The sequence below is a fragment of the Felis catus genome, chromosome C1 (assembly GCF_018350175.1).
Source record: "Felis catus isolate Fca126 chromosome C1, F.catus_Fca126_mat1.0, whole genome shotgun sequence".
Taxonomy (NCBI): domain Eukaryota; kingdom Metazoa; phylum Chordata; class Mammalia; order Carnivora; family Felidae; genus Felis; species Felis catus.
The window spans coordinates 203027332-203053805 of NC_058375.1; the positions used below are offsets into that span (position 1 = coordinate 203027332).

Sequence of the window (26474 nt, forward strand, 5' to 3'; positions counted from 1 at the left end):
CAGCACTCAAGTTGTTTCAGAGATGATTCTTCCATGCATACCTCATCCTTTACCTCTCCTGTCTCATTTCTCCTTCCATTTTTATCCCCATACTTCTGCTCCATCACCACGGAGAAACTTGAAATCCCTCAACTCATCTTGTACTTTGTACAGTTTACGGTTTTGCTTCAGCTGCATGCCTGAGCCTGACATATTCTCCCCATCCGCTTTCCACAACCAGAGTCCTCTCGTCAAGGCCAGCCTCAGTGCTGCATCTTCCATAAGGCCTTTGCCACGATCCACAATCAGAATTAACTGTTTCTTCTCTTTTGCTCCCATAGCATTGTTTTAATCTTTAATACAGACTGCCTCCTGGCTTGGATTTTAATTAATAATTACATAGGTCTTTTTTTTTTAATGTTTATTTATTTAGAGAGAGCACACAAGCAGGGGGAGAGGCAGAGAGAGAGAATCCCAAGCAGGCTCCACGCTCAGCACGGAGCCCTACACGGTGCCTGAGCCAAAGTCAAGAGTTGGACACTTACCCGACTGAGCCACCCAGGTGCCCCTACATAAGGCTTTTTAAATGGTAGGTACCTTAAGAAGGCAGGGACCCTGTGTTCTCCATATCTGTAGTTCCAAGACCTTGCACATGGGAGGCCCTCAATAAATATTTGTTAAGTGAATGCTGGGGTTCGACTATAGATAGTTCACGTACAAAATCTCATTCATTCATTCATTCATGGTCCACTAAACCATGGCCCCTGCCCAGAACAGTTAGGCCTAATTAAGAGAAGGAAAGGCAACACACCTATTGGGAAGTGAGACCTTTAGGTGGGTCCATTTCTCTCTCTCTCACAGACACACACACACACACACACACACACACACACCTTCTTCCTAGGAGAAATTAGAGCCTGGGAGCTGACTCACACAGCAAGCTGGGAGATAGGGCTAAACTAACCAGGACAGGGATAGGAGTCCTGGTAATCACTGGGACCTAAGTTCTCTGCTAGACTCAGGACACTGCTCCCCAAAGCCAAGCAACAAGTCTGCTGTCTCTCCTGGCTCACAGGCCCCTCCTTCCTCATTCCTAGGGTCTTCAGGCAGAGGGCAGAGGCAACGGAGGGGCTGGGGGATACAGGGAGACCAATTTGGGGTGGGGAAAGGAAGTTGGTACTCTTTAGCAGCCTTCTCCCTGGATTTCTGAGGCACCCGAGCCTCTTGGGTAGAGAAAGGAGATGGCAGCCCTTGACCTAGGCCTCGCTCAAGCCTTGTGCCTGCAAAAGAAAGGTTGGTCAGGCTACTGCCCCACCCAGGGAGTGATAACATCCGGGCTGCTCCCCAGTGCTGGGGCTTGGCCTCAGCTTACCAGGAATGGTGTTCTCTAAGAGGAAACCCAAGAGTCCTGCCAGGAAGATGGGCTCTGTGAGCAGCGAGTGCAGTAATACATCCAAGGGGCTCCAGCCTACAGAAAGTTGGGGCCAGGCAGGAGGGGAACTCTGATCCTATGCAAGGCCAATGGGTCATACTTCTAGACCTAAATCTAAGTCTTGGGCTAAGGACAGATGTTTTCCCATCTCCCCCACCTTTTACCCCTACTCTCTAGTTCCCCCACCCAGGCCCTTCGCACAAGGTCCCTGCCTATCATCCTGTCTTCTGAGCATCCACATGCCCTCTGAATATGCTTTGGTAGTTCCAGGCTCTGGAAAGCTTGGTATTAAAAGTCCCAACCTTACTTCCCACTTCCTATATTCTATGCTGTAGCCTGGTTGTCTCAACCTCAGTACTACTGACATTTTGGGCCAGATAATTCTTTGATGGAGGAGGGCTGTGCTGTGCATTGTAGGATATTTAGCATCATCCCTCTATCCACTAAATGCCAATAACAATCCCCTCTTCCGTTTGTAATGGCCAAAAATATCTCTGGATATTGTCAAATATTCCCTGTGGGGCAAAATCATCCTCAGTTGAGTACCACTGCTAGTTGCTAAGCTCCACTAACTAATGTATTTGCTACTCCTCAGACATACCCTATGACCCTATTTCTATGTCCTTGTTTATGATGGTTCCCCCGCCAGAAATGACCTTCCTCTCACTAAATATGTTCAAATCTTACCATCCTTTAAACCAGCTCAGTGTTAACTTGTTCTGTAAAACTTACTTGGATCATCTCAAGCAGAAACCATTTCTCACTGCCAAGCACCCCAGCCAGCTCCTTATCTAAGCCTTTCCTGTTACGTTCCTACACATGTCATCTCTTTTGTTAGACCGTAACATCTGGAGGCCCCTTTATATCCGAAGGGGCTAGCCTGGTGCTCAATAAATATTTGCTAAACGAATGGGTGAACTATTTACACCAAATCACAGAAAAGGGTGTGGGACCTGGAGTCTAGAGAGCCTCCAGCCTCCAGCCCTTGCTTTCCCAGTACTGTCCAACTCCTCTTCCCATCCCCACCCCCACCTGTGCTCAGCACAGGGGCTTCCTGAAGCCATCTCGGAAGCAGCAGGGCCATGAAGACGGAGAAGCCAACAATGAAGACGTTCCGCCCAGAGTCAATGTCAGCCAGGTGGAAGCTGGAGAATCCAGTAGACAGAACCACGGCCTGGGTCACCCCAAGCACCCCACCTGTCTCGTAGGGAAGTAATCAAAGGGGTTGGGAAGGGCTGGCAAGGAGAGAGTATTGCAGGGTGAGGCAGGTTGTGATGGAGAGAGACAACCAAAGGCTCATTTTCCCATTATGTCGGAAGCCCAGTCAAGAGGCCAAGATGTTGGGCTGAGAAAATGAGGGCAGCTGACCCACAGCTGACACCCCGTAGGTCAGGGGTGCTGTTCAGAAAGAGAGGGGGCCAGCCACAAGCAACCAGTTGGCCATCCTGGGGTGGGGGTGGGGGGTACTGGTTCAATACCAGTCCTGCTGATACATCCACTCACCAAGTACAGGCAGCGGGATGGTGGTGAGGAGCTGGGCCAGCCTCGGGGAGAGCCCAAGCCCCACGCAGAGCAGTCCCACCAGATGGGCCACTCGCCGAGATCCAGCCTATGCGAAGGAGAGATGCTAGAAAACACAGCCACCTCCTTGATTGCCTCTTCAAGAGTTTTGCCTGGCTGGCCCCTTCTCATCATTTGGATCTCAACTCAAATGTGATCTATCCGAGAAGCACTCTACCTAAAGGACACTCCTTTTCTCAACCACTATCCCCCTACTACCCTGCTTCATTTTCTTTTTTTTTAAGAGTTTATTTTCAATTTTTACCTGCTTTGTTTTCTTGATGGCACTTAACACTCTGTACCTATCTTACTTTTTTTTTTTTTTTTAATTGTCTGCCTCTCCCTCTCTGAAGTGCCCAAGAGAGCAAGGACTTTGTATGACTTGATCTCACCTGACGCCCCAGCAAGGGTACCGTGCCGGACGTATGGGAGTTTAGTAGTGACTTAGTGTCTTCCTCACGGTCCTAGCCGTTACCACTTCTAGGCACCTCCCTAAATGAGATCATTGAGGAGGCATGCCTGGTAGAATGCTGGACACAGATGGCAACTGGTCAGCGTGAGTTCCCTTCCCTCTCGTGTACTTCCACTCCCCTGCCCCACCCCTGTCCACATACCTGGATAAGACTCACTGTGCCCACGTTGGGGAAGCTGGATGCAGTGCCCAGAGGGCTCCCCAACAGCCCGGCCAGCACACTGCCCAGACCCTCCAGGCTCAGCCCTCGATTGCAGGCATGTGGAGGTGGGGAAGGCAATTGCAGGAGCCGGCCACACAGGGCATAGCAGCCCAGGGAGCTGGTGGAGGCTGCCAAAGCCATGGAGATGCCTGCAGCCACAGCCCTGGGTGTCAGCAAGGGCCAGTCCCACTCACCTGGGGAGGGAGAAAAAGCCACCTTGGGGCCAGACTCAAGTCTGGAGCAACCCCCTGCTTCCAAAGGCCTGCGCCACAAGAATCCTCGAGACCCCATTGTCTTTGAAGATAATGTCTTCTGACAGAACCAACAAACTCAGGATAAGGACTCATCCCTTTATCATGGTCTACAAGGCTTCATCTTCCACCACACTCTGCCCTGCTCTCTTCACTCCAGATAACACTGGCCTTGTTTCAGGCCTTTGTCCTTGCTGTGTTGCTGGCTACCACAGAGCCTTTGCACATGCTGCTCTCCTCACCTAGAATGCTCTTCTCCCTTGCCTTCACCTTGTTAGCACCTCCTCACCTCTCACATCTCAGCTCAAAGATCACTTTCTCAAGAACAGTTTTCCTGATCTCTCTGGTAAAGTCAGATTCTCCGTTATAAGCTGTCATTACATAATGCATCTCCCCATTGTTACACTTACCACATGTAATTTTCAATTTACTTGGGTGACTGTTTAATTAGTATCTGCATTCCCTAGCAGATATAACCTTCCTGTGTATAGGTACTGCGTCTGTCATATTTAACACCACGTCCCCTATCACATGCCCAGCACATAATCAGCACTCAACAGACCTCTATTAAGTTGACGAATGAACAACTTTTGTACACAATGCCTCAAAAGCAAACTTCATATGTAGGGCCACCAACTCCAATGCTTGTGAGGGTAGGTAGCATAAGTGTGTAAATCGGATGAGGATTATTAACAGGGAGTGATGGGCTTGCAGATGTCTCTTAACACTAAATAAAACACCTGTGGCGAGGGGCTGGTATTGCCCTTCGGACTGGCAATTTTTCTCCCCTAGGTGTTTTGAGAAAGCACAGGATTTAACTCAGAAATGAAATTCGCTAAATCTTGAGTTCAAAGAAATAGACCTCTGATTTGAGTAAGAGGCTGAAGGACGAAGAGCAGACCTACCTGGGTGAGGCAGCCAAACCCATGGTGCCCTGGGGGAGGCAGACAGCTCCGGGGGGATGACGCTCAGCCCCAGAAGGGCAGAGATGATCCACACACAGGCCACTGGTATCAGCACCTGAGGGGCGAGATTGAGACCGGAACCTTCCAAGCCAGCCTTCGAGGGGTAGATAGAAACCAAAAAGGTAGCGGGCCAATCAAACGTTCCATGCCAGCCCTTCTCACCTCAACTCGCCCTGCCCAGACCCCAACATACCGAGAGGAGCCGGAAGACAGGAATGTGAGTGTGAGGCGAGGAGGCTGAAGCTGGCCTCCAGGGGCACCGAGGTAACTGGCAGGAGCCCAGGTGCTGAGAACAGATCACCATGACCAGGATAAGCCTAGGGGAGAGAAAGAGCTTTAGGAGCAAAAGGAAGCAGGCATCCTGAGGGGGGTAAGGGAGGTAGAGGAGGGGCAGAATTCCCTAACAGGGATCCCAGAGAAGAGAAGGAGGAGGACACCTTGGAGGGGCAGCAGGGCACGGTGTAAAAGCCAGGGAGACCACATGAACCCAGCGAAAGTCCTGGATTCCAAATCCACAAAGCATTGTCCCTGCTCAGATGGCTGCTGAATCGGGTAGGGCCAGCTGCTCTGCCCTCCCCCAGTCCCGCACAGCCCACCCACTGGTCACCACCCCATGCCCCTCAGGACTTACGTACAGCAAGGCCAGGCCCCAGTGAGTAGAGCAGAAAAGGGACACCTCCCTGTGGGCAGAGAACCCTGCCACCACCAGGCTGGGGGCCAGCACCAGGGGCCCACAGTGGGAGAACAAACGGCCGGGACTCCCCAACAGCCCCAGCGTGCCCTGCAGCACCCCGGATACCACCACAGCCCCGGACACCTGGAGAAGCCGAGAAAAAGACAAAGAGGATGCATTCTGCTCCATCAAGTTGACCTCAGTCTGGACTTCTCAACTAATCCCAGGGGGTGGGTCTCTGTCCCAACTCCTTCCCCCAGATCATCTCAGGCCCCAGCAAATGGAAACAGGAACCTCCTCCATCCTGGCATCACCTTCAGCCCTCCTGCTCGCCATCCCCAGGCACTCACCTCTCGGAGAGAAGTGTTCCGGGGCGCCAGGCCATGGCAGCCAGGCCCCCCACACAGGCGCAGCACAAGGGAGGCTGGGGAAAGTTGGGGGCGTGGAGAGGAGAGAGGTAAGTGGGACAGAGCCCCATTGTTCTACAGTCCTTGCTGGTCCGGGGCACAGCTCCAAGACCCCATAGCCTAGCAGTTCCCACCACTGCCCACTCTCAATCCTGTGCCCACCCAGGTCTGGAGGCTCAGACTGGCACTCCACTCCACCCTCACCCTGTGCCCTTGCTCTGTGCTCACAGTTTCCAGGTGTCCGGATGGCCAGAGGTAGCTTCTGGCTGGTCAGCACCAGAGCAGGGACAAGGAACTCTAAGGACGGAGCCTGGACAAGAGGCAGCCTGTAGGAATAGCAGCCCTGGCTACTAGAGACAAGTGGCAGCCAAAAGGACTCCTCAGGCCACTCCTACACACACACACACACACACACACACACACACACACACACACACACTTGCAGGAACCCGCCCCATTCTCTCCAGGGAGTTCCCCTCACCTGCTGCCTATCCAAATTTGCAGGGTGGTAGACACACCACACGAAAAGAGGCTGGAGGCCAGGAGTTGGGCAGGGGAATATGAGAGCTCTCCTTGGGGGAGATTTTGAAGCAGGAGCAAGTGGGAGACACAGAGCAGAGAAGCCAGCACCAAGATATGCTGCAGGAGAAGAAATGGGAAGGAGAATCTTCAGAAACAGGTGGAAATGCCTATTTCCTGAGGGTTTCTCATGCCACGCCTACTCTCCCCTCCCCCCTCTGCCCCCCCCCCCCCACCATCACCCCTTCAGCTAGGACTAACTCCTACACCTCTGCCTCCTACCTGCAGAGCCAGAAGACAGCTGAGGCCCCAGGGAGGAGGCCCACACTGAGAGGCCCAAGGGTGAGAGGAGGGATTTTGGACAGCAGGCTGCGGTGGGAGTGGTGGTGGCGGCAGTGTGGCCAGGGCATCCTGGGGGCCCATAGACTGGAGTTGGATGGGATGGGGGTGTGATCGGCTCATGCTGACTGCCTTTCTTCTTGTCTTGGCTGCCCTGGGCCAGAGTTAAGTAGAGAGAGTAAGAGGTCGGAGTTTGGAGGAAGTTAGCTGCCTGGAGTGGGGAGGGGGTGGAGGCATCAGTGAAGCGGAGCGAAGGGATGAGGGATTTGGGGCAGGACAGGCCCTTTCACCTTTGCCCAGCTCTTGTGCAAATTCCATCACCCATTAACTGGGGAGCCACGTTCTGGACCCCTCCCCCGCAAGAATCTCCCATGTAGATCCCCTGTTTCATGCTTTGGAAAGTAGGATAGGAGAGGTGGGGAGGAGACTTATCAAATATCCTGGGGAGGTTTTAGTGTTCCCTCCTCACCACCAGCGTTTGAAACGATCATGGTTACACCAGTTCTCAACCCTTTCAGGGTCAAGCCCCCAGGACTACCTGGGAAGGAAATGCATGGGTAATGTCCCTACATCATGCATGGCAAAAGTGACCACAACTCTATATAATTTTCTCACTGTAACAACAGAAAGGAGAAATAAAGGTAAGTGATAATAAAAAGTATTTTGTGGGGTGCCTGGGTGGCTCAGTTAGGCTCAGGTCATGATCTCGTGGTTCGTGAGTTTGAGCCCCGCATCGGCTCTGGTGCTGAGAGCTCGGAGCCTGGAGCCTGCTTCAGATTCTGTGTCCCCCTTTCTCTCTGTCCCACCCCTGCTTGTGCTCTGTCTCTATCTTTCAAAAATGAATAAACATAAAAATAAATAAATAAATAAATAAATAAATAAATAAATAAATAAATAATAAATAAAAAGTATTTCATATGTGAAACTTGGGCCCAACTAAAGGAGAAGACAATGCCATCCACTGCCTACCCCATATAGAGAATAACCATGGATGTGATAACTACAACATCAACGGATACTAGTGCTTTCCTGGCGACTCATGTATCACAAGCAGTGTTGCCATTGGTGACCTGATGTTCCAAAGTAGTGAACAAGTTCTTGGCCAAGTGCAGAACAAAGCAAAGTCCAGTTTTAATTTACACGTAGGTACATTCCTGGCAAACTTTGAGTCTTTTCCAAAATGTAGAAAAACGATTTCGTGTTTACATGTTAAAAATAGTTCTATGCTCAGATAAACAGGCTTTCCGTACACATGATGTCCAGCAGGGCATTCGAAAGTTATCTTGGGAACTCTTCATAAGGGAGGGGTCTCAAGCATTCCAGGATGCCTAGCATCTGGACCATACCAGCTAAATGCCAGTATCATCCCTTCAATTTTTCGCTGCAATCAAAAAATGCCTCATAAGTTTCCAGACTGCCCCCTAGGGGACAGTACTACCTGTGTTGTGGATCATCTTAAGGAGTCCCACCCAAATACTCTCAGTCCAGGTGCCAGAACAGTTTTACTTTCTTCCAGGGATAATCCAGCTTTAGACTTAACACCAACAACCACCATGTGTCAGACCAGACTGGAAGTCAGGACACTCGCCCTGGCTTCTCAGGATCCACAAGGATGGAGCCCACCCAGAACTTGTGACAGGGCCAACCTCAGGCATGATAGAGTCACCATCTGTGACCCAGAGCACCCAAGTCAAAGCAGTGCTACAGGTCCCTGAGTGCTGGGAGCAGGGATGAGTGTAAGTTTGAGATGGAATCCTGTAACCATCAAACAACAGGGAAGTTCTAAAATGGGGCTCAGAGCAAATGAACTGCAAGACGATGGGCTCAGGAAGTAGAAAAGCTTAGAATCTAGATATGGGGAGGAAATTCTTCCAGGGCTGCCGCGGAAGAAAGAATCCCAGTCACGCAACTGAAACTGTTTATTGAAACCTCAGTTCTACAAAAGCGTGAAAAACCCAAATACAAAGCAGTGGCCAGAGAGGCCTGTGAAGAGAACACCCAGGAGAAGAACTGGAAGAGAGGGAAGCCCAGGAGCAGGGTACTAAGAAGAGGTTGGAAGACAAAAGGGCAGGGCTGAAGGCGGCAGCAGTCCCTGGCTCCTTTAGGCTACACCCAAGGGATGGGGCGTGGAGAGGGTTTCCCACCTGACCCCGCCTTCCCTCGGCAGATCCCACCTCGGCCCTATCAGTCCCTCGCTCTCCTGCTTCAGGGACATCACTCAGGCCCCCAGTCAACATTTCCTCCCTCCCTCACCCCACTTTTCCCCTTCCATCATAGGGAACTCAAAAGCAAAAGTCTAGAACCCAGGGAGGTAGAGAGACAGGGGCTTCTCCTCTGTCTGGCTGTGATGTGGCCCTGGTCACCAAGCTGGAGCTTTCCCTGGTACCATCGCTGCTCTGGCCAAGCAGCCAGCCACTGAGGTCTAGGAGAGTGAGTGACCTTCAGTCCTTCTACCCCACAGCCCCTTAAGCTCCATTACCTAGGAGGACGGGGACCAGCCAAGGACCCAGAGAGGTAGAGAGGATCTAAATCAAGCTTTCCCCCTCTAGGTTCTCAGGGATTCCCAAATCCTCTTAATGCATTTGTTGAATGCCTGCCTAGCCCGGGAAAATGAAAGACTTGAGACGGGCTAACTCCATGACACTGAAAAGGGAACACTGCTGGGGCGGGGGGAGCAGGGGGGGCATTGGACTCCAGAGCCAGGGTGGAGCCAGGCCACGGGAGTGGTACCCAGGGCTGGGAGACCCAGTGGAGACAGTATGGTTGGAGTGGTGGCAGGCGTGGCAGCTTGGAGAGTCTCTCTGGAGCTTCTGGCAAAGGGGACAGTTATGGAAAAGAGTGGGAGGGGCAGGAGGGTCTGGGGGAGGCAATGGTGGAGGAGTCAGTGAAGCCAGAAGACTGCCCCAGAGTGAACGCAGCCCTGTGTCACCATCCAGGCAGCTGGAGACGTTAACAGGACATGGCAGGCACTGTGGCACGGGAGAAGGTATGCAGGGTTCCAAGAGGCACCTGGAGGCCAGTCCAAGGTCCGGGGGGCCGGGCGAGGGGCTGCAGGGCAGCCCCAAGGACTGGTGAATTACAGCCAGTGACGCCACAGCCAAGGCCACACTGCTCACATATGCCATAGCTAACAGGCAAGACAGCTGCGGGAGCGAAGATAAGAAAAGTCAGTGCCCAAATACCCTTCCCCCAAAACCTGCTTCTGACTGCCGTCAACACATCCATCCCTTGTCTGGAAACTTGTGCTCAAGTCAGAGCTCTCTGTCGCCATCTACTCTCAAACCCCATTTCCTGAGACTTTCAGCATTTGCTCACCCCACCTTACACACCAGCCCAGTTAAGGCCCCTACCTTTCCCAACCCTCCTCACCTTTGCCAGCCGCTGGCAGAGGGAGCCCAGGGCCAACTGCCAGGCCGGCTGCTCTAGCAGCACACACAGGTCTGTGTAGGTGTACCAGCCCCGCCGCCGTCCCTGCTGCTCAGCCACACTGTTGGAAGGGGAGAGAGACAGAGGACACCTTCAACACTCCTGCTGCTGGCCCAGTGGCACCCTCACTCCCCTGGGGACCCACACTGGGGAACCTGTTATACACACAGATTCCTAAACTACCTGTTGGTCCAGAAACAGAGCGAGCCTAAGATCTGTGTTTTAAATAAGGTTCTACCACCCTTCCAAAGAAGATTACAAAGAGGGCAGATAGGGTTAGGAACAATTACCTTGGGAGATTCGCCTTGTTGTCTTCTCCCTCCCCCCAGTTACACCCTAACCCTAACGGTTTAGATCTAAGCCCCCAAATTCCGTAAGCCCCTCTTCCCAACTCCTAGAACCTACCAGCTCTCCAGCCAGCTCAGCACCTCAAAGATCTCCCGAGGGTCAGTGTAAAGACGCCAATCCTAGGGGTAAGAAGAGAAGGGCACCAGGCCAAGTTCAGATAGGAGCCACAGCCATTTAATAACCAACCAAGACCACGGCAGCAGCTACAACCGCCACTACGGCAGACGCTTTTCTTGGCACTTACTACGTGCCAGATACTGTTCCAGGAGCTTTTATATATTAACTCCTTTGATACCACATTATCTGGTTTCACATTATACCCTCAGTTAAGGGCAAAGAAAGAGAATAATCCTAAGAACGGTCCACACTCATAGGGAGCTCACAGTCATGAGGCAGAGAAACTCTGGAAGCAAATAATCAGAACCCAGTGAGATAAGCTCTGACTCAGAGTGTAACATGTTGGGCCTGAAGGAATTAGGGAATGGTGTGGGGCCGGGAGTGGGGGGGGGGGGGTTCCATTTCTGGCCTCACCATGCCAGGAACCTCCAAAGGCTGTGGTTGGTCCAGAAAGGCTGGGAAGGGAAGACGCTAATAAGGAAAGACACAAGGAGAAGAGGCAAAAAGAAACAAAGAAACTACAGAACGCTGAGAAAAGCAAAGGATGAAGGGAACATGAGAGCGGTCAAAGAAACAAAGTGAGAAATAGAACAGCTACTCACCATGGCATTCAGGAAGCCCCTCTCCAGGGCATTGAGAGTGGGCACGGCCACACCCCCTGCAGCTCCCCATTCATCATTGAAGACCTCCTCCTCCTCCCCTTCATCATAGAGGTACTTACTGGCCACCATCTGCAGGGCAGCCAGAGGTGGTATCAGAAGCGCTCACACCCGGCTCCTGGGTCACCAGGACCCAGAAGGGGAGGGGGCGTCTTACCATGGAGATCAGGAACAAGTCAGAGGACGACACGTGCTGTAGGTAGTCTGGGTTTCGATGGCGGAGCCGTTCAATGTACACCAGAGCAAGCATCATAGCACACGGGGAGATGCACGCCTCCCTGGGGGGCAGGAAGGATCAGTAATTAACCACAAGGGTCTTTCCGCACTTATAACTCTTATGATGCTCATCCCTGTGTCTTTATACTTTCTCTTTAGAGACAACCATTTTCCCCTTTCTCTAGGGCCCAAATACTACCGCCCTATCCCCCTCAATTCCAAGCTCACCGGGACACATGAGCTACGTATTTCTTCTGGAGCCGGCGAATAGGGCTGGGGGCTGCCTTCTGGAGCAGTTCCACAGCAATGTCTGCAGAAGGCAAAGGGAAGGCAGAGTAAGCAAACAACTCCTCCCTTGCCACCACCACCCCCAACTCCCCCACGCACCCCCATCCCCAGTGCTATCAGCAGAAGACCCAGATCTGTATTATCTGAAGCCTTGGGGACAGAACCACAGTAACAAAATGTATCAAATTCTCCCACGTTGAGACAAAAAAAAAACCATTCTACATTTGGATTTCAGCTCCTTCCAACAGGAAGGCTTATTTCCCTGTCACCCGAAATTATCTAGATTTGTCTTTCACCTTGCTCATTTGAGAAAATAAACGTGCCTTGTGAATTTGGGATACATATGATGTGTTTCTCATATACAAATCAACAGTGGGGGCGCCTGGGTGGCTCAGTTAAGCATCCAGACTCTTGAGTTTAGCTCAGGCTCATGATCTCACAGTTAGTGAGGTCGAGCCCCCTGTCAGGTTCTGAGCTGACAGTGAGGAGCCTGCTTGGAATTCTCTCTCTCTCTCTCTCTCTCTCTCTCTCTCTCTCTCTCTCTCTCTCTCTGTCGCTGTCTTACCCCCCGCCCTACACACACGCACTCTAACACACCCTCTCAAAATAAATAACTTAAAAAAAAAGAGTGGCACAGATGTGTAAGATGGCAATGTTTTTTTACTCACTCAGACTAAAAAAATGTGGAATGGAAACCCAGTCCTTACACCAGACATCAATAAGTTAGCTATGAAAAGACGGTGTAGCTCATGGGGTACACCGAGTTATTCTGGTGACTGCTGACAACCCCATTTTCATGTTTCTTACTTGCCCAGGTACAAAACACTAACCTGCCACGGGGCTGGAGAGTTCCTCCAAGCTGCAGTCAGCTTCCCAGTCCCAGCCATAGTAGAGTCTCCTTCGGATCCGAGCGCTGAGCTTCTGGTGTCCAGGGAGGAACTGAAATGGCAGGTGGTGGAGGGTGAAAGGCAGGGAAGGCTACGATGGAGATCCTGGCTCCAGGCTGGGAATGGGGTGCGGGGCGGCGGGTTCACCTCACTGCTGGTGGGACCCATGCCCCACCCAGCCCCGTTCTCTAGATTATTTGCCAATGGTAGTTTATCTACACTGAGCGTGGGGGCGAGGCGGGGAGATATCCTCCACCACTGACTACTCTCCAGCAGAGGTTCTCGGAGAAGGTCCCCTACCCCGCGACTCTCCCTCAGGGCCCAAGGAGCCGGGGCCTCGAGTAGTTAAAGCTCGAGTGGCTGCCGCCCGGCTTCCGCACCAAGCCGTCAGGCGAGTTCGCGGCGCCGCCCGGGCCGCGAGAGGAGCGCCGGGGATCCCGAGCTCAAGCACAGGAAGGCCAGGGAGGGGGCGGGCCGCGCTCTCACCGAGAAGTCCTGGAAGCCCGTGAGGGAGAAGGTGCCTTCTTCGTCCAGCAGGAGCCCGGCCAAGTCCATCGCGCCGCCACCTGCCGCCCTGAGAAAGTGGAAGGGAACGAATGGTAAGGGAGCCGCGGAGCCCTCGCCTGAGCGCCGTCCTCCCCCGCGCGGACGGCCGCCTTCGCCAGCGCAGCCCCCTGTCCTCGCGCCGGCGGCAGCAGGCGGGGCCGGGTTGGCGGGCGCCTCTTCCTGTTCCGCCCCGGGCGGGGCTCGGGGCTCCGGGCTCCGCGATCCGGGCTCCGGGTGTGGGCCTCGGAGGCCAGGGCGCTCACCTCACCCAGTGGAGAGGAGACCCGGCTGCGAAGCGCGTGTTGTGCCTCTGTCCCGCGTTTAGTAGCCGCGGGGGTGTCGCCGGCGAGTCAGCGCGCGGCACTTCCTGCCTCCTGCGGGGCCCAGCCGCCAGCCCCGACCGCCACGGAGGAGCCAAGCTCGCAAACCTGGTCGCCCTGAGCCCGGGCGAGTCCCAGAACTAAGCCCCAGCGTGCCCTTGTCTGGGTGGGTAATGGGGACAATTCCCGGGGGACCACGCCACACTGAAGATGAACGAGCCCGGCTGACCTTTTCGTATCAATGTGGATGTTAATATGAGTAGAACAAAGATGCAGGACGAGTCGCTCCCAAATAGGTTTTTAAAAGATACGTACATAGAACAATATACATGTATAAAATGCGTCGGAAAAAACACAGAAGAAACAACAGTGGGTACACTGTGGAAACGTGGCAGGGAAACTTACTTTTTGCTGTATACCTTACTTTCGGTAGCTTGAACTCTAAACCTAATTACGTATTTTGCGGGGTCATTGCAGAAATTAAATGGTCACAAAGAAATACAAAGCGCCTAGTACGTTGTAAGCCTCAGTAAATGGAATTAATGCCCCCCCCCCAAGAGTCAACATCAGCTAAACAGGATTCTATTTTTACACCCGCGACCTCAATCTCCCTTTTGAGCAAGGGAATGGAAAAAGCTCCGATACGTGCCGGCAGTAAAGTTTACGTTTGGGGAGGAAACAACTTTACTGAGTAGGTGAAGCTGTTTTCGAGTCAGTCGAGTCACGCGCTGGTGTTTGTTTATCCGCCGAGAGGAGGGAACTGGGAGGACCAGTAAGTCAAGGACTGACTAATGGGACAGCCGCCGCCCTTCCCGTGCTGAAGCAGATCCTACTCCGGACACTGGGCATTTGGCAGCCCACTTCCTGCCCCTTCGGCCCGCATCACACCGGGAAAACCGGGCCAGCACGGGACTCCCTAGCCGCCCTGCCTACATAGGCAGAGGAAGACGGCTGGAGTGCGAAGACACGGATACACAGTCCTTCGGTCCCGTGGAGCCGGACAGCGCACAGTCACGACCCGAGATCACGACTCCAGCAACCACAATACGAACCTGCGCAGCATAGGAGCGCTGGCAGCCGCCTGTGCGCAGGCGCGGGCCGCCCTATCCCGGCGGTTAGGGTGCGTCACGTGACGGGCTCGTCTTTCCTCCGTCACGTGACGGCCCCTGGGCGGCCTCGGCTGCGCTCTCCGCGGCGTGCGCCCCCTTCCGCCTGACGCGCCCCCGGCGGCGGCCGCGCAGCCCTGGCTCCTCGCGGGCTCGGGCGGCGGCTGCGACGGGGCTATGGCGAGCGGCGGCGGCGGTGGTAACACCGGCGCGGGTGGGGGCCCGGGGGCAGGCCTGAGCCTCGGCCTGGGCCTGGGTCTGAGCCTAGGCATGGGGGAGGCCACCGGCGAGGCGGAGGAGGAGGCGGCCACGGCCGAGGCGGTGGGACGCCTGGCCACGACGCTGTGGCTGCGGCTCCGCGGCTGGGAGGCAGTGCTGGCGGCAGCGCAGCGGCTGCTGGTGTGGGAGAAACCGCTGCACAGCCTGGTCACGGCGGCCGCACTCAACGGCCTCTTCTGGTAACGGCCACGGAGAAGGAGGGGGCGGGGCCGGGCTGCGCGGGCGGGCGGGGGCGGGAGGGGCCGGGAGCACCTTTCCCGTTCCTGGGGTTGACACTTGCCTCGAGGGAGTGACCCCCTTCTCCCGTCTGTTGTCGGTCGGGGTTGTCCCATACCTCTGTCTCGGGTCTCATGGTAGGCCTGGAGGTTCCGGTTCCCCCATCGGTGGGCGCTTTTCCGCCTTTCGCGATGGATGCGGGGGCCTCTCACCCACTCATCGCTGAGGTGCCTGTCTCTCCTTAAGGTTGCTCTCTTCGTCGTCCCTCCGGCCCTTCTTCCTACTCAGCGTCTCACTTTTGGCCTATTTTCTGCTGGATCTCTGGCAGCCTCGCTTCTTCCCTGACATCGCAGGTGAGTATTCATTCAGTAAGCCCCGTTGTGCACTTGCTTTGTGCCTGAGCCCGCTGGGTGGGTTGAATGGTGAGGGCAAATGTACAGCAGGCCCCCGGGTCCCAGGCACCACCTTAAAATTAGTGTTACTGTGAGCGTAGTAGTTAAGAGTGCAGACTCTACAGCCACATTGCCTGGGTTCCATTGCTTGCTCTGCCAGTTTGCTGTGCCTGTGACCTTGTAAGAGCCACTCAATTTCTATTTCCCTCGGTTTTCTCTTCTATAAAACAAGAATGATAGAATTTAGTCGGTAAGCAACTGAAGACTAAATGAATTAATACCTGTTCTGTGCTCGTGGTAGAGGTTCAGATAGCACAGGAATCATGGGAATATTAGGTTCTGTTTTTGTTGTTGTTATGCCTGTATTTACTGAATGGGTATTTTGGAGCAATTAGATGTCACCTGTGTGTGAGCTGCTTGGGATGTAAACACGAATAATGTGTGTTTGAAAAGAGTGAAGTTTAGGGGCACCTGGGGGGTCTCAGTCAGCTAAGTGTCTGACTCTTTTGATTTCTGCTCGGGTCATGATCCCGAGGGCGGTGAGATCGAGCCCCAAGTCAGGCTACGTGAGACTCTCTCTCTCTCCCTCTCTTTTGCTGCCCCTCCCCCATGCACGCATCTTGTGTGCTCTCTCTCTCTCAAAATAAATTAATTAAAAAAAAAAATTAAAGTGTGGGGTACCTGGCTGGCTCAGAGCATTCTTGATATCGGGGTTGTAAGTTCAAGCTTCAGGTTGAGTGTAGAGGTTACTTAGAAATAATAAATCTTTAAAAGAAAGTGATTAAAGAGGGAGACAGTTGTGTAAATAGAAACAATTATGACAATGTAACTTTTCCTATGGTTGGTGTCTGAAGGTGCTCTGGGAATGCAGAGGAGGGGCAACTGTTTCTGCCCTGGGAAGTGTCTCCCAGAGCCCTACCACTCAATAACTTGTTCCCCACCTCTCTCTATAGCATCATCCCCAGAGGAGCCCCACTCTGACAGGTAAGTGCAGGCCAGCTCTTGAAGACAAATGCCCAAACCCTGTTTTGCTTTGGTGCCAGTGTCCCCACAGGGCAGGGCGACACTGCAGGGTCTGCAGAGACCCCAGCATAGCAAATGGACTGGCAACAAGTTCGGTCCTGGGTTCCTATTTAAGTGTTTGGGTGCCTGATGCTTTGGGGGCAGAGGGTTGGGAACTCTGGGCTTTGCTTCCCAAGATGAGGACAGCCTCCTTTTGGGAGGTGGGGCTGTCCAGTTTTTTAGACTGAAGATCTCATTGGCATTCTCAGAGGGATTTGAGTGCCTAGGAAGCTGGTGTCTGAGGCCTCCAGGGGTCATGTCATGTCTCCCCAGTGAGGGTGCGGGGTCAGGCGCCCGGCCGCACCTGCTGAGTGTGCCCGAGTTGTGCAGATACCTGGCTGAGAGCTGGCTCACCTTCCAGATTCACCTGCAGGAGCTGCTGCAGTACAAGAGGCAGAATCCAGCTCAGGTAACCTCTTTCATGTCATATAACAGTTTCCCGCACTGTGGGGAAATGGAGGGGAATGGGGAGGAGTAACATGAAATCCCTGGTTGGACACTGAAGGAAGAGGGTTGGGTGCCTTTTTGAGGCAACACATGCAGCAAGTAGCCTGGTATAGGAGTAGTCTCATTTCAGAGAGTAAGTTTGTGATGTTTTGATACTGTTTCTTGTTAAGGGATATCAGTCTGAGTTGTAGGCGTTTGATGATGTCTGTTGTAAGCTTACTGAATTGGTTGTCTTGGGCATTCTCTTGACTAGACTAGATTAGATCACTGCATCCCCAGAAGGCATACCCCTCCTTCCACCAGCTGAACAGCAATTTCTTGCCCAGATGAGTGGGGCATATACCTCTCAGACCCTGTTCTCTTCTCTGCAGTTCTGTGCTCGAGTTTGTTCTGGCTGTGCTGTACTGGCTGTGCTGGGACACTATGTTCCGGGGATTATGATTTCTTACATTGTCTGTGAGTAGACTTTAACCCCTGCCTTTCCCAAAGCTGGTTCCTTCTCTTTCCTTGGACTGGGTCAGAGGGACTGGCTAGCCCTAAGGGAGGATGGTGCACTCTCTTTTTTTTTTTTTTTTTTTTGATGATCTGTTTACGGAGATCTCCAGGGGATGCTGGAGTGTTAGTGATGGTGGAAGAGTCATCTGGGCAGGAGAGTGGTAGATGTGGAGGGAGAAGGTTTATCCAGCCTCCAGAAAGCCTTCAGCAATTTCTGTTTAGGGACCAGTTGCATGAGGGCCCTCAGAAAGTAGGCATAGGAAGCCCTGAGTGGACTCTCTAACCTCCAGTGCTGAGCATCCTGTTGTGGCCCCTGGTGGTTTATCATGAACTGATCCAGAGGATGTATACTCGCCTCGAGCCCCTGCTCATGCAGCTGGACTACAGCATGAAGGCAGAAGCTGATGCCTTGCATCACAAACACGACAAGAAGAGTAAGGGGCTCCCATGCCCAGGAGGGGGGTGTGGGGGAAGGCATCGGTTTATGGCTCATGAAGTGCCCTGGAACTTAGATACTCTCTAGTCTCTTGACCACGTTTGTCCCCCACCATCGTCTCTGCTTGGTCACTGCCCTGCTGTTATTTCTCTAGAGCGGCAGGGGAAGAATGCACCCCCTGGAGGTGATGAGCCACTGGCGGAGACAGAGAGTGAAAGCGAAGCAGAACTGGCTGGCTTCTCCCCGGTGGTGAGGTCCAAGGGAGATGGGATGCCAAGTAGAGGCTGGAGGAGAATCTGCTTCAGAGCAGCTACTTCTCAAGAGGGTGGGAGGCAGTGGGCGGGGGTGCTTTTGAAAAATCGGTTCTCTTATTTTCTCATCTGTTCTGTTATCTGGGTTCTCCTGCAGGTGGATGTGAAGAAAACCGCATTGGCCTTGGCCATAACAGACTCAGAGCTGTCAGACGAGGAGGCTTCTATCTTGGAGAGTGGTGGCTTCTCTGTATCCCGGGCCACAACTCCACAGCTAACTGATGTCTCAGAGGGTATGAGAAGCCCTTTGTCCTCCCAGTCTTCCTGTTCCCTGTTGTGGATGCTGGCCATGTTCTCTGACTATCATCCCCAGAAATGTTTTTTCTGAGAACTGATCCTATAATTCGACTTCAAGCTCTGAAAGACCTTAACGCCTAAGGCCTGGTCCAGTATTCCATGTCCTGAGTTCTCATCCTTGAATTGACTGCCTGTTGTGAGAGTTCAGAACAGCCGGCCCATCCACCCATTCCTGACTCTTTGTTTTCTGCATAGATTTGGACCAGCAGAGCCTGCCAAGTGAGCCAGAGGAAGCCCTGAGCCGGGAGCTGGGGGAGGGAGAGGAGACGGAGCCAGTCCCTCCTGAAGACCTGCTGGGCCCTCCTCAGGCCCTCTCAAGGCAAGACCTGGACTCGGAAGAAGAGGAGGAAGATGTGGTAGCCAAGGAAACCTTGCTTCGGCTCTCGTCCCCTCTTCACTTTGTGAACACGCACTTCAACGGGGCAGGCTCTCCCACACATGGAGGGAAGCTCTCCCCTGGAGGACCAGCGGAAACACTGAGCCCGGAGGCAGTGAGTGGTGACCTCCCCACTCCACCGAACACCCTGTCACCCCTACTCTGCCTGGCCGAAAGTGACCCGGTCCCCTCCCCCTCAGTGCTCCCACCTCCTCCCCAGGACTTGCCCCAGCCCCTGTCTGTCCCTGAGGAAGAAGAGGCGCTTACCACTGAGGACTTCGAATTGCTGGATCAGGGGGAGCTGGAACAGCTGAATGCTGAGCTGGGGTTGGGGCCAGAGACACCCTCAGAGCTCCCTGATGTTCCACCCCCTCCATCCCTAGGGCCCGACACCCTCTCTCTGGTACAGTCAGACCAAGAGGCTCAGGCCGTGGCAGAGCCATGAGCCACGGGGGAAGGAGTTGCAGGCACAGTAGGGTTTCCTGGCCAGGGGCGTCACCGTTTCCTCTTTTCCCTACTCTAGGGAGGGGTCGTACATGGGGAAGCTGGCTGTCAGATGGTAGCCAGTCCACCCTCTGCCTGCCTGCCTGCCTGCCTGCTGTCCCAGGCCTGGAACAGTGCCCGTGCCTGGGATTGGTTTTAAGTTTGTAAATAATTTTACACTTGGGTTAGTGGATGTGAACAGGGCTAGGGAAGTCCTTCCCACAGCCTGCACTTGCCTCCCTGCCTCATCTCTACTCTCATTCCACTATGCCTCCAGCCCTGGTGGTCGTTCCCTTTCTTTTTCCTCCTATCCTCAGGGACCTGTGCTGCTCTGTCCTCGTGTCCCACTGGTTGTTTAGTTTGGGCACTTGACCATTTGTCTTTCCTGTCCCGTGTTCCTCTCTGCTTTATATCCTGCCTGTGTCCTGTCCTTAGCTCCATCCCCGCTCTTTGCCGGCTCCTTCCCAGCAGGTGGTGGCTAAGCTTTAGGGAGGCTCCTGTCTGGGTGGTACAGACTAAACCTGGGGTGGTGGGTCAGGCCGGTGGTTATGCACTTAACGTCACTATAGCCCACATAACCTGCACCGCGCCCTTGCCCTAGATCATCCCAGCCTTTCGTGATGAGGGAGGAGAGCGGGAATCCCACAGCATGTGCACCAGCACTGCATTCGTGAGCAGGAGCTCCATCTTGTTGGGATGAAGGGTCCTCTTACTCTAGGAAGGAATAAGGCGACCGCTCTCTGGGCCGTGAATGGTCCCGGTGTGGTGGGACCCCCTACTAGGGTCAGGAAGTGGACAGTAACATCTGTGCAGGTGTTGAGTGGAAAAATAAAGTGTTAATTGGCTAGAACTGCTGCTGCCTGCCTGCCTCGCTGTGAGCTGCCTCCCACACTGCTCTGTTCCTTCCTCACCCCTCACCCCTCACCCTTGTGCCCTCAGACTTGTTCCTGGCTATTTATTTACCTTGGTGCAAAACAAGGCCAGAAGCAAGGATTACCCCAACAGCCCTAACTTGCCCTTAGTCATCTTCCCTGACAGAGTGTTCTGTACAGTGAGATTTAGCATGTGTGAATAAAGTGTACGCAGGAGGAAACTGCCTCGTCTTCCTAGTCAGTACAAATCGAGGACCAGAACGATCGTTTTCTGCCATGTTGCCTACAACCTCAGTGTCCCCACAAGTCCTGTCCCGTCCGCATATTCACAACTAGCTCGCTCAACCGTGACTTGTTTATACTGGGGACCCAAACAAGACCTATACCCATATCAAAACTGCTTTGAGTCCAAGGAACACTGAAGAAATAGTACGAATCAAAAGCAGAATATGTGCGTGGCACTCTTCCAAGCGGTTTATTATATTTATTAACTCATTGTTTCCCCTCCTAATCCTGAGACACATAGCAACTCCATTTTACAGGCGGGCTAACTTTCCTGAAGACCACAGTCCTAGTAAATGATGGAGTCCGGATCCAAACTTAGCAGTTTGGCTCCAGCAACCGCCCTGGAACAGGAAGCCCCTGTTCATTAAAAGGGCACAAATGGGGAGGTGTTGGAGGATGTAGGAACTATAGAGAACCAATCTAATAGCTTCGTAGTGTGGACTCCGGAATCCTTGCTCTAAACTTTAGGGGGAAGAACAACATTAGAGAAAGCCCTGAACTGAGCAGATGGCCTCTTTGAGGAGTTCACATTCTCTGCCTTCAGCTGGAAGCATACTGTACTGCAAGGCTGCCTGATTTTGGGGGGTTGACTCACATGCCATGTCTCTCCTAAGCACGTGAGAATATTTTCTTCCATTTATTTCATCTTTTCCTGAGAGACCATCCGTTAGAGTTGATTGAGGCCCTATCCTCTGCCTCCAAAGGACCATGCACTTCTAATCACCTGGCAGTCTCAGAAGGGAAAAAATAGAGCTCTAATCGACAAACGGGAGATTCAAGAAAAATAGAATTAACCGATCAGAAAGACAATAGCTGCCATATGCGTCACCTTGAATCCATTTTTTTTTTAACTGAATTTTATGTTTACTTATTTTGAGAGGAGGGAGGGGCAGAGAAAGGGAAAGAGAATCTCAAGCAGGCACTGTGTCCAGTGCTGAGCCGGATGCAGGGCTTGGTCCCATGACCCCGGGATCGTGATCTGAGCTGAAATTAAGAGTCAGATGCTTAACTGACTGAGCCACCCAGACACCCCCATTTCCTTCTTACACTTACAGTCTGAAGATAGAGCCAAAAGCCTTGGATCAAAACATTCGCCATAGATTTGAAGTTCATGAGGGTCAATTCTTGACATTCACCTTGGTCTGATGGTTGCTACATGTCTGTCTACAATTTTTTTCATTATCAGGTGTCCTGGCTATTTCCTGCCCATGATGAAAGGGACAAGAAGAAAGCTTTTCCTATGAGTGAAAGAAAAACGGGCAGAGATGTGAAACCTACAATTTAGGCTAAACAAAAATCACCAGTAGTAGTACAGGCTGGGGCAACAAGAGTCGATTACATTTATGTTGGAGGAAGGGCAGTGCTCTTCAGTCAACTCTACATTCAAACAGCTGACAGTGTAAGGTGTCTGGTCATAAACTTAATTTTAGGCTGCATTGCTAGAAATAGAGTTTCCCAAGCAAGGAAGATAATACCTGTAGTGTGCTGTGCACAAGTTAGAATACTGACAGGGGATGGCTTCCTACGCTCATAGACAAGCTGACACAGTGCAGTGTGCCCAGTAGAGGATCACCAGAGATGAAGGCTGAAAATCATCATCTGGGGAACCGGTGAGGGAACAGAGAATGTTGTCCCAAGAAAAGAGAGAGCTGAGCTGAGTCACATTAGCTGCCTTCAAACTTTGAAGGGTTATCTGTAGGACTTCAGAGGGCAGAAATTAAATCTTTGACAAGAATTTGATCAATAATAGTGCTTGGCAGAATTTGTTTTTCTGGTCAAAGGATATTGCAAAATGGAGTAGATTTAAATGATCTTTAAAAGTACAGAGATCAAGGATTAACAGATCAAGAACTGTCCATTCCGTCGTGGAAGGACAATAATATACCACCATGTTGCTTTTCTTTTAACGTCTGACTGAAGTTTCCTTGGACTCCTTCCTGCTCCCTTAAATGTTGGTGATCGTCAAGTCTGTCACTGGTTCATCTTTCTTCCCACTGCCAGGGCAATTTCACATGTTTACCCATTTAGTTTCTACTCACGTGCTGATGACTTCTGCATCTTAACGCGACTCCTTGCCCAGAACTTCCAACGAGGCATCTCCACCTGAACCTCTCTTAGGTACTTACTGCTCAGCATACTGACAACTCAACACACCCTCTTTCCGCTCTGCCCTCCACCCCCACCTCCCCTAAATAGATGGGCTTTTTCTATATTTTCCATCCTGCTTGCTGCCATCACCAACCATGAAGCCCTACTATCCGCCTCATCCCACACCCAGTCACCAGTTGCTATTTTGATGTCCTAATTACTTCTGGATTCTGTCACTTTTATCACCACCCTGATCCACATCTCTCTCATCACTCATCTGGCACACTGTGACAGTTTCCCTGCCCACACTCCTGTCCCCCACTGAAATCCGTGCCCCGAAATATGGCTAGATTATTTTAAAATGCAAATTTGGTAAGCCTTTCTGCCATTTAATATTGATCAAAGGCTCTCCTACAAACTTTCATTCAAGCTCCCTGATATGGCTTAAAAGCCTCTGAGATCTGTCCCTGCCCTGTCTTGCCTTTTTTTTTTTTTTTTTTTTTTTTTTTTGGTGGTGAAACTAGAAGGGAATTTATTTCAGTGAGCCAACACTGGGAGTGCCCTGTCTTGCTTTTTACACTACAGCACCAAACCCCACACAGCTTGTCCTCCCCCACCCTTGCTTTGCACACAAACACACACCCCATCCTTCTGTTTGGCAAACACTTCACTTGTCTTTGAACATGTACTTTAGGGCACTCTCCATCTACAAAGACTCCCTTGATGTCTCACATCACTTGCCCCCCACGTCAGACCTGCTCTCCTGGTGTTCCCTCAGTGTCCTTCTGTTTTTCCATATATCACGTGGAATCTTCATTCTCTCTATACAAGTATGATATGGGGGGGAGATACAGGTATATGTGTGTATGTATAACCTCCACTATACTGCTTATTCAGGAAGGCAGGGACTATGTTTTAATCATCTGAATATTCCCAGAGCCTAACACAGTGCCTGGCACATAGTAGATGTTCAGTAAACATATGTCAAACTATACTAAACCAGTGTTTGAACTTTTGAAGCAGCCAATGTAAATAGATTTTTGTGTGGTACATACCTATTGACAGTAAATATCTTGCCTTTGTTTGTTATTGTTTTAGAGTGGATGGTAGCTAAGCTAACATAACCCGCACATAGACTTGTGAGCTCTTTGTTCCTCTACTAGGCTAAAGGCAGTGAAAATGATCTAGATTTGGAATTTCGTATTTGTTGGTTTTGGAGCTAAAAGCTTTTCTGAGTTTAAAGTAAGAGTGCCCAACCAGCTTGATCTTCGTGATTGTATCAAAGTATCATGTTTCCAAAACAGTTTTGACCAAACTATTTAGACTCAGCTAAATATTTTCCTTTTAAACTCTTTTTAAAAATTTTTAAATGTTTATTTATATTTGAGGGAGAGAGACACAGGGAAGGGTAGGGGCAGAGAGAGAGGGAGACACAGAATCTGAAGCAGACTCCAGGCGCTGAGCTGTCAGCCCAGAGCCCAACGTGGGGCTTGAACCCACGAGCCATGAGATAATGACCTGAGCTGAAGTCAGACGCTCAACCGACTGAGCCACCCAGGCGCCCCTCAGCTAAATATTTTCATCAAAAATCCAGTTATATGTATTAGTGCATGTTTGAAAAAAAAAATGTGACTCTGCAGAAATGGAATAAGGTTAAAAGAAATCTCATTTTTTTTTAAGTATGAAAAGTGAGTGGACTCCCCTTCAAAATGTCTATTTCATAAAAGATAATGAAAATCTGAGGAACTATTCAAGATTGAAAAGGAGACCAAAGTGGGGTGCCTGGGTGGCTCAGTCGTTTAAGTGTCTGACTCTTGGTTTCGGCTCAGGTCATAATCTCAGAGTTTCGTGAGTTCAAGCCCTGCATCGGGCTCCGTGCTGACTAGTGCGGAACCTACTTAGAATTCTCTCTCCCTCTCTCTCTACTCCTCCACTGCTCATGCTGTCTCTGTCTCTCTCAAACATAAATAAATAAACTTAAGAAAAAAATATTAAAAAAGAAAAGGAGACCAAAGAGAAATGACAGTAAATGCAAGGGATGATCTTGGATCTGGGTGGGAGAAAAAAAGTTCCTATAAAGGTCATTATTGGGACAACCGGTAAAATTTGAATATGGGTTGTATATTACATAAAAGATTGTATCAAGATCAAACTTCCTGAATTTCACTTTGTTTCTATAAGAGGATATCCTTATTTTAGGATATACATCCTGAAGATTTCAGAGATGAAGGGTCATGTTCTCTGCAAAGTATATCAAATGATTTGGAAAAGTAAATAAATAAATGAGTATGTGAATGTATGGTGTGTGTGTGTGTAGAGAGAGGGAGGAAGGGAGAGAGAGGGACAGATGGACATAATGATAAAGCAAACGTGGCACAATGTTGGGAAGAAATACGTATGATAAATACAACATATGGAAGTTTGTTATTCAGTGGATAAATGTTGTATATTTAGACAACTAAATAGAATGAACAAAGTGTAAGAACAAAAATATGCATGAATCTCAAACAAAATATTGAATAAAAGACACTAGACACAAAAAATACATATGATTCCATTTATATAAAGTACATTTATATTGTTAGAAGTCAAGATAGTGGCTACCCTTGGGGTAGGGGAGCAGCATTTGGAGGAATCCTCTTTAGGGTGGTGATATCTCATTTCTTGATCTGGGTGCTGGTTATACAGAAGTGTTGAACTTGTGAAAATCCAATCACCTATATACATTTCTGTATGTATTAGTTATACATCAACAAGAAGTGTCAATACCAAGTGTATTGATTATCTATTTCTGCATAACAAGTTACTCCAAAACTTAGCAACCTAAAACAACATTGTCTCACACTATTTCTGAGGATCGGGATCTGGGAGCAGCTTAGTTGGGTGGTTCTGGTTCAAAATCTCCCACAGGGCTGCAATGAAGATGTCAGCTAGGGCTGGCTGCAGTCATCTGAAGGCTGGACTGGGGCCGACAGATCTGCTTCCACAATGGCACACTGAACACAGCTGTTGGCTAGAAGCCTCCGTTACTCACTGGCAAGAGGCCTCAGTTCCTTATCATGCTAACCTCTTCCTATGGCCATTCAAGTGTCTTCACATGACAGCTACCTTCCCCAGAGCAAGTGATCCAAGAGAGAGCAAGAAGGAAGCCACAATGCTTTTTATGACCTAGTGTCAAAAGTCACACTCTATCACCTCCACCATATTCAATTTGTTAGAAACAGGTCACTGAGTCCAGCTCACACTTTTGAAGGGAGAAGAAGCAAAGAATTCGGGGACATATTTTAAAACAACCACACCAAGCTTACCTGGAAATTTCATTAAAAGATTTGGCTTAGCTACATATTAAAAATAAATAAATGGAGACCACGTATTAACACGTGGGAAGTGGACAATACAGTAATAGCTAATTATATACGTTTGCTAAGTTATTTAGTACACATGATACTATGATACACATAGATCTAAGTGCTTTACATGTATCCTTTTATGTACTCCTCACCACTGCATTTTGACATAGGACTCCCTCACCTCCTACTTTACAGATGATGAAATTGAGGCCGAATGAGGTAAATGGCTTGCCCAAAGTTACACAGCTAGTTGTGGTTATAGCACTGCTTCTCAGTATTCTGGTTGTCCCATACATCCTCATATTTTAAAGCACCAACATAGAATTGTAGGTGAGGTAAAATGATTCTTTCAACATTAGAAAAAGAAATCTGA

At 50.9% G+C, this 26474-nt stretch overlaps 3 protein-coding genes across 12 annotated transcripts; 1 reads left to right on the forward strand and 2 right to left on the reverse strand.

Annotated features, from left to right (window-relative positions):
- Positions 1–403: 403 nt before the first annotated feature.
- Positions 404–7479, reverse strand: SLC23A3 (solute carrier family 23 member 3). 5 transcript variants are annotated; one of them, XM_019838700.3, is made up of 12 exons: positions 6743–7457; positions 6423–6580; positions 6170–6267; positions 5885–5958; positions 5497–5678; positions 5055–5178; positions 4802–4916; positions 3586–3839; positions 2915–3020; positions 2444–2608; positions 1352–1447; positions 405–1259 (listed from the first exon to the last, which is right to left on the reverse strand). In XM_019838700.3, exons 1-12 carry the CDS (start codon positions 6920–6922, stop codon positions 970–972), a joined length of 1842 nt encoding a protein of 613 aa, XP_019694259.2. In that variant the 5' UTR covers positions 6923–7457; the 3' UTR covers positions 405–969. The 5 variants fall into 5 exon arrangements, with proteins under 5 accessions (XP_003991212.2, XP_019694259.2, XP_019694261.2 ...); XM_003991163.5 differs by lacking the exon at positions 3586–3839 and having other exon boundaries at positions 404–1259; positions 4802–4847; positions 5055–5147; positions 6743–7479; XM_019838702.2 differs by lacking the exon at positions 5885–5958 and having other exon boundaries at positions 5493–5541; positions 6743–7463.
- Positions 7480–8703: 1224 nt separating this feature from the next.
- On the reverse strand, positions 8704–14788 carry CNPPD1 (cyclin Pas1/PHO80 domain containing 1). 5 transcript variants are annotated; one of them, XM_045034503.1, is made up of 9 exons: positions 14659–14788; positions 13227–13314; positions 12684–12792; positions 11794–11875; positions 11507–11627; positions 11293–11421; positions 10631–10692; positions 10169–10286; positions 8704–9942 (listed from the first exon to the last, which is right to left on the reverse strand). In XM_045034503.1, exons 1-9 carry the CDS (start codon positions 14667–14669, stop codon positions 9397–9399), a joined length of 1266 nt encoding a protein of 421 aa, XP_044890438.1. In that variant the 5' UTR covers positions 14670–14788; the 3' UTR covers positions 8704–9396. The 5 variants fall into 5 exon arrangements, with proteins under 5 accessions (XP_044890438.1, XP_044890439.1, XP_006935647.1 ...); XM_045034504.1 differs by lacking the exon at positions 14659–14788 and adding an exon at positions 14295–14652; XM_006935585.3 differs by lacking the exon at positions 14659–14788 and adding an exon at positions 14256–14652.
- Positions 14789–14847: 59 nt separating this feature from the next.
- RETREG2 (reticulophagy regulator family member 2) lies at positions 14848–20599 on the forward strand. 2 transcript variants are annotated; one of them, XM_003991166.6, is made up of 9 exons: positions 14848–15170; positions 15454–15560; positions 16553–16583; positions 16935–17070; positions 17480–17564; positions 17894–18037; positions 18194–18288; positions 18448–18583; positions 18843–20599. In XM_003991166.6, exons 1-9 carry the CDS (start codon positions 14890–14892, stop codon positions 19466–19468), a joined length of 1641 nt encoding a protein of 546 aa, XP_003991215.1. In that variant the 5' UTR covers positions 14848–14889; the 3' UTR covers positions 19469–20599. The 2 variants fall into 2 exon arrangements, with proteins under 2 accessions (XP_003991215.1, XP_019694264.1); XM_019838705.3 differs by having other exon boundaries at positions 18194–18285.
- Positions 20600–26474: the final 5875 nt, after the last annotated feature.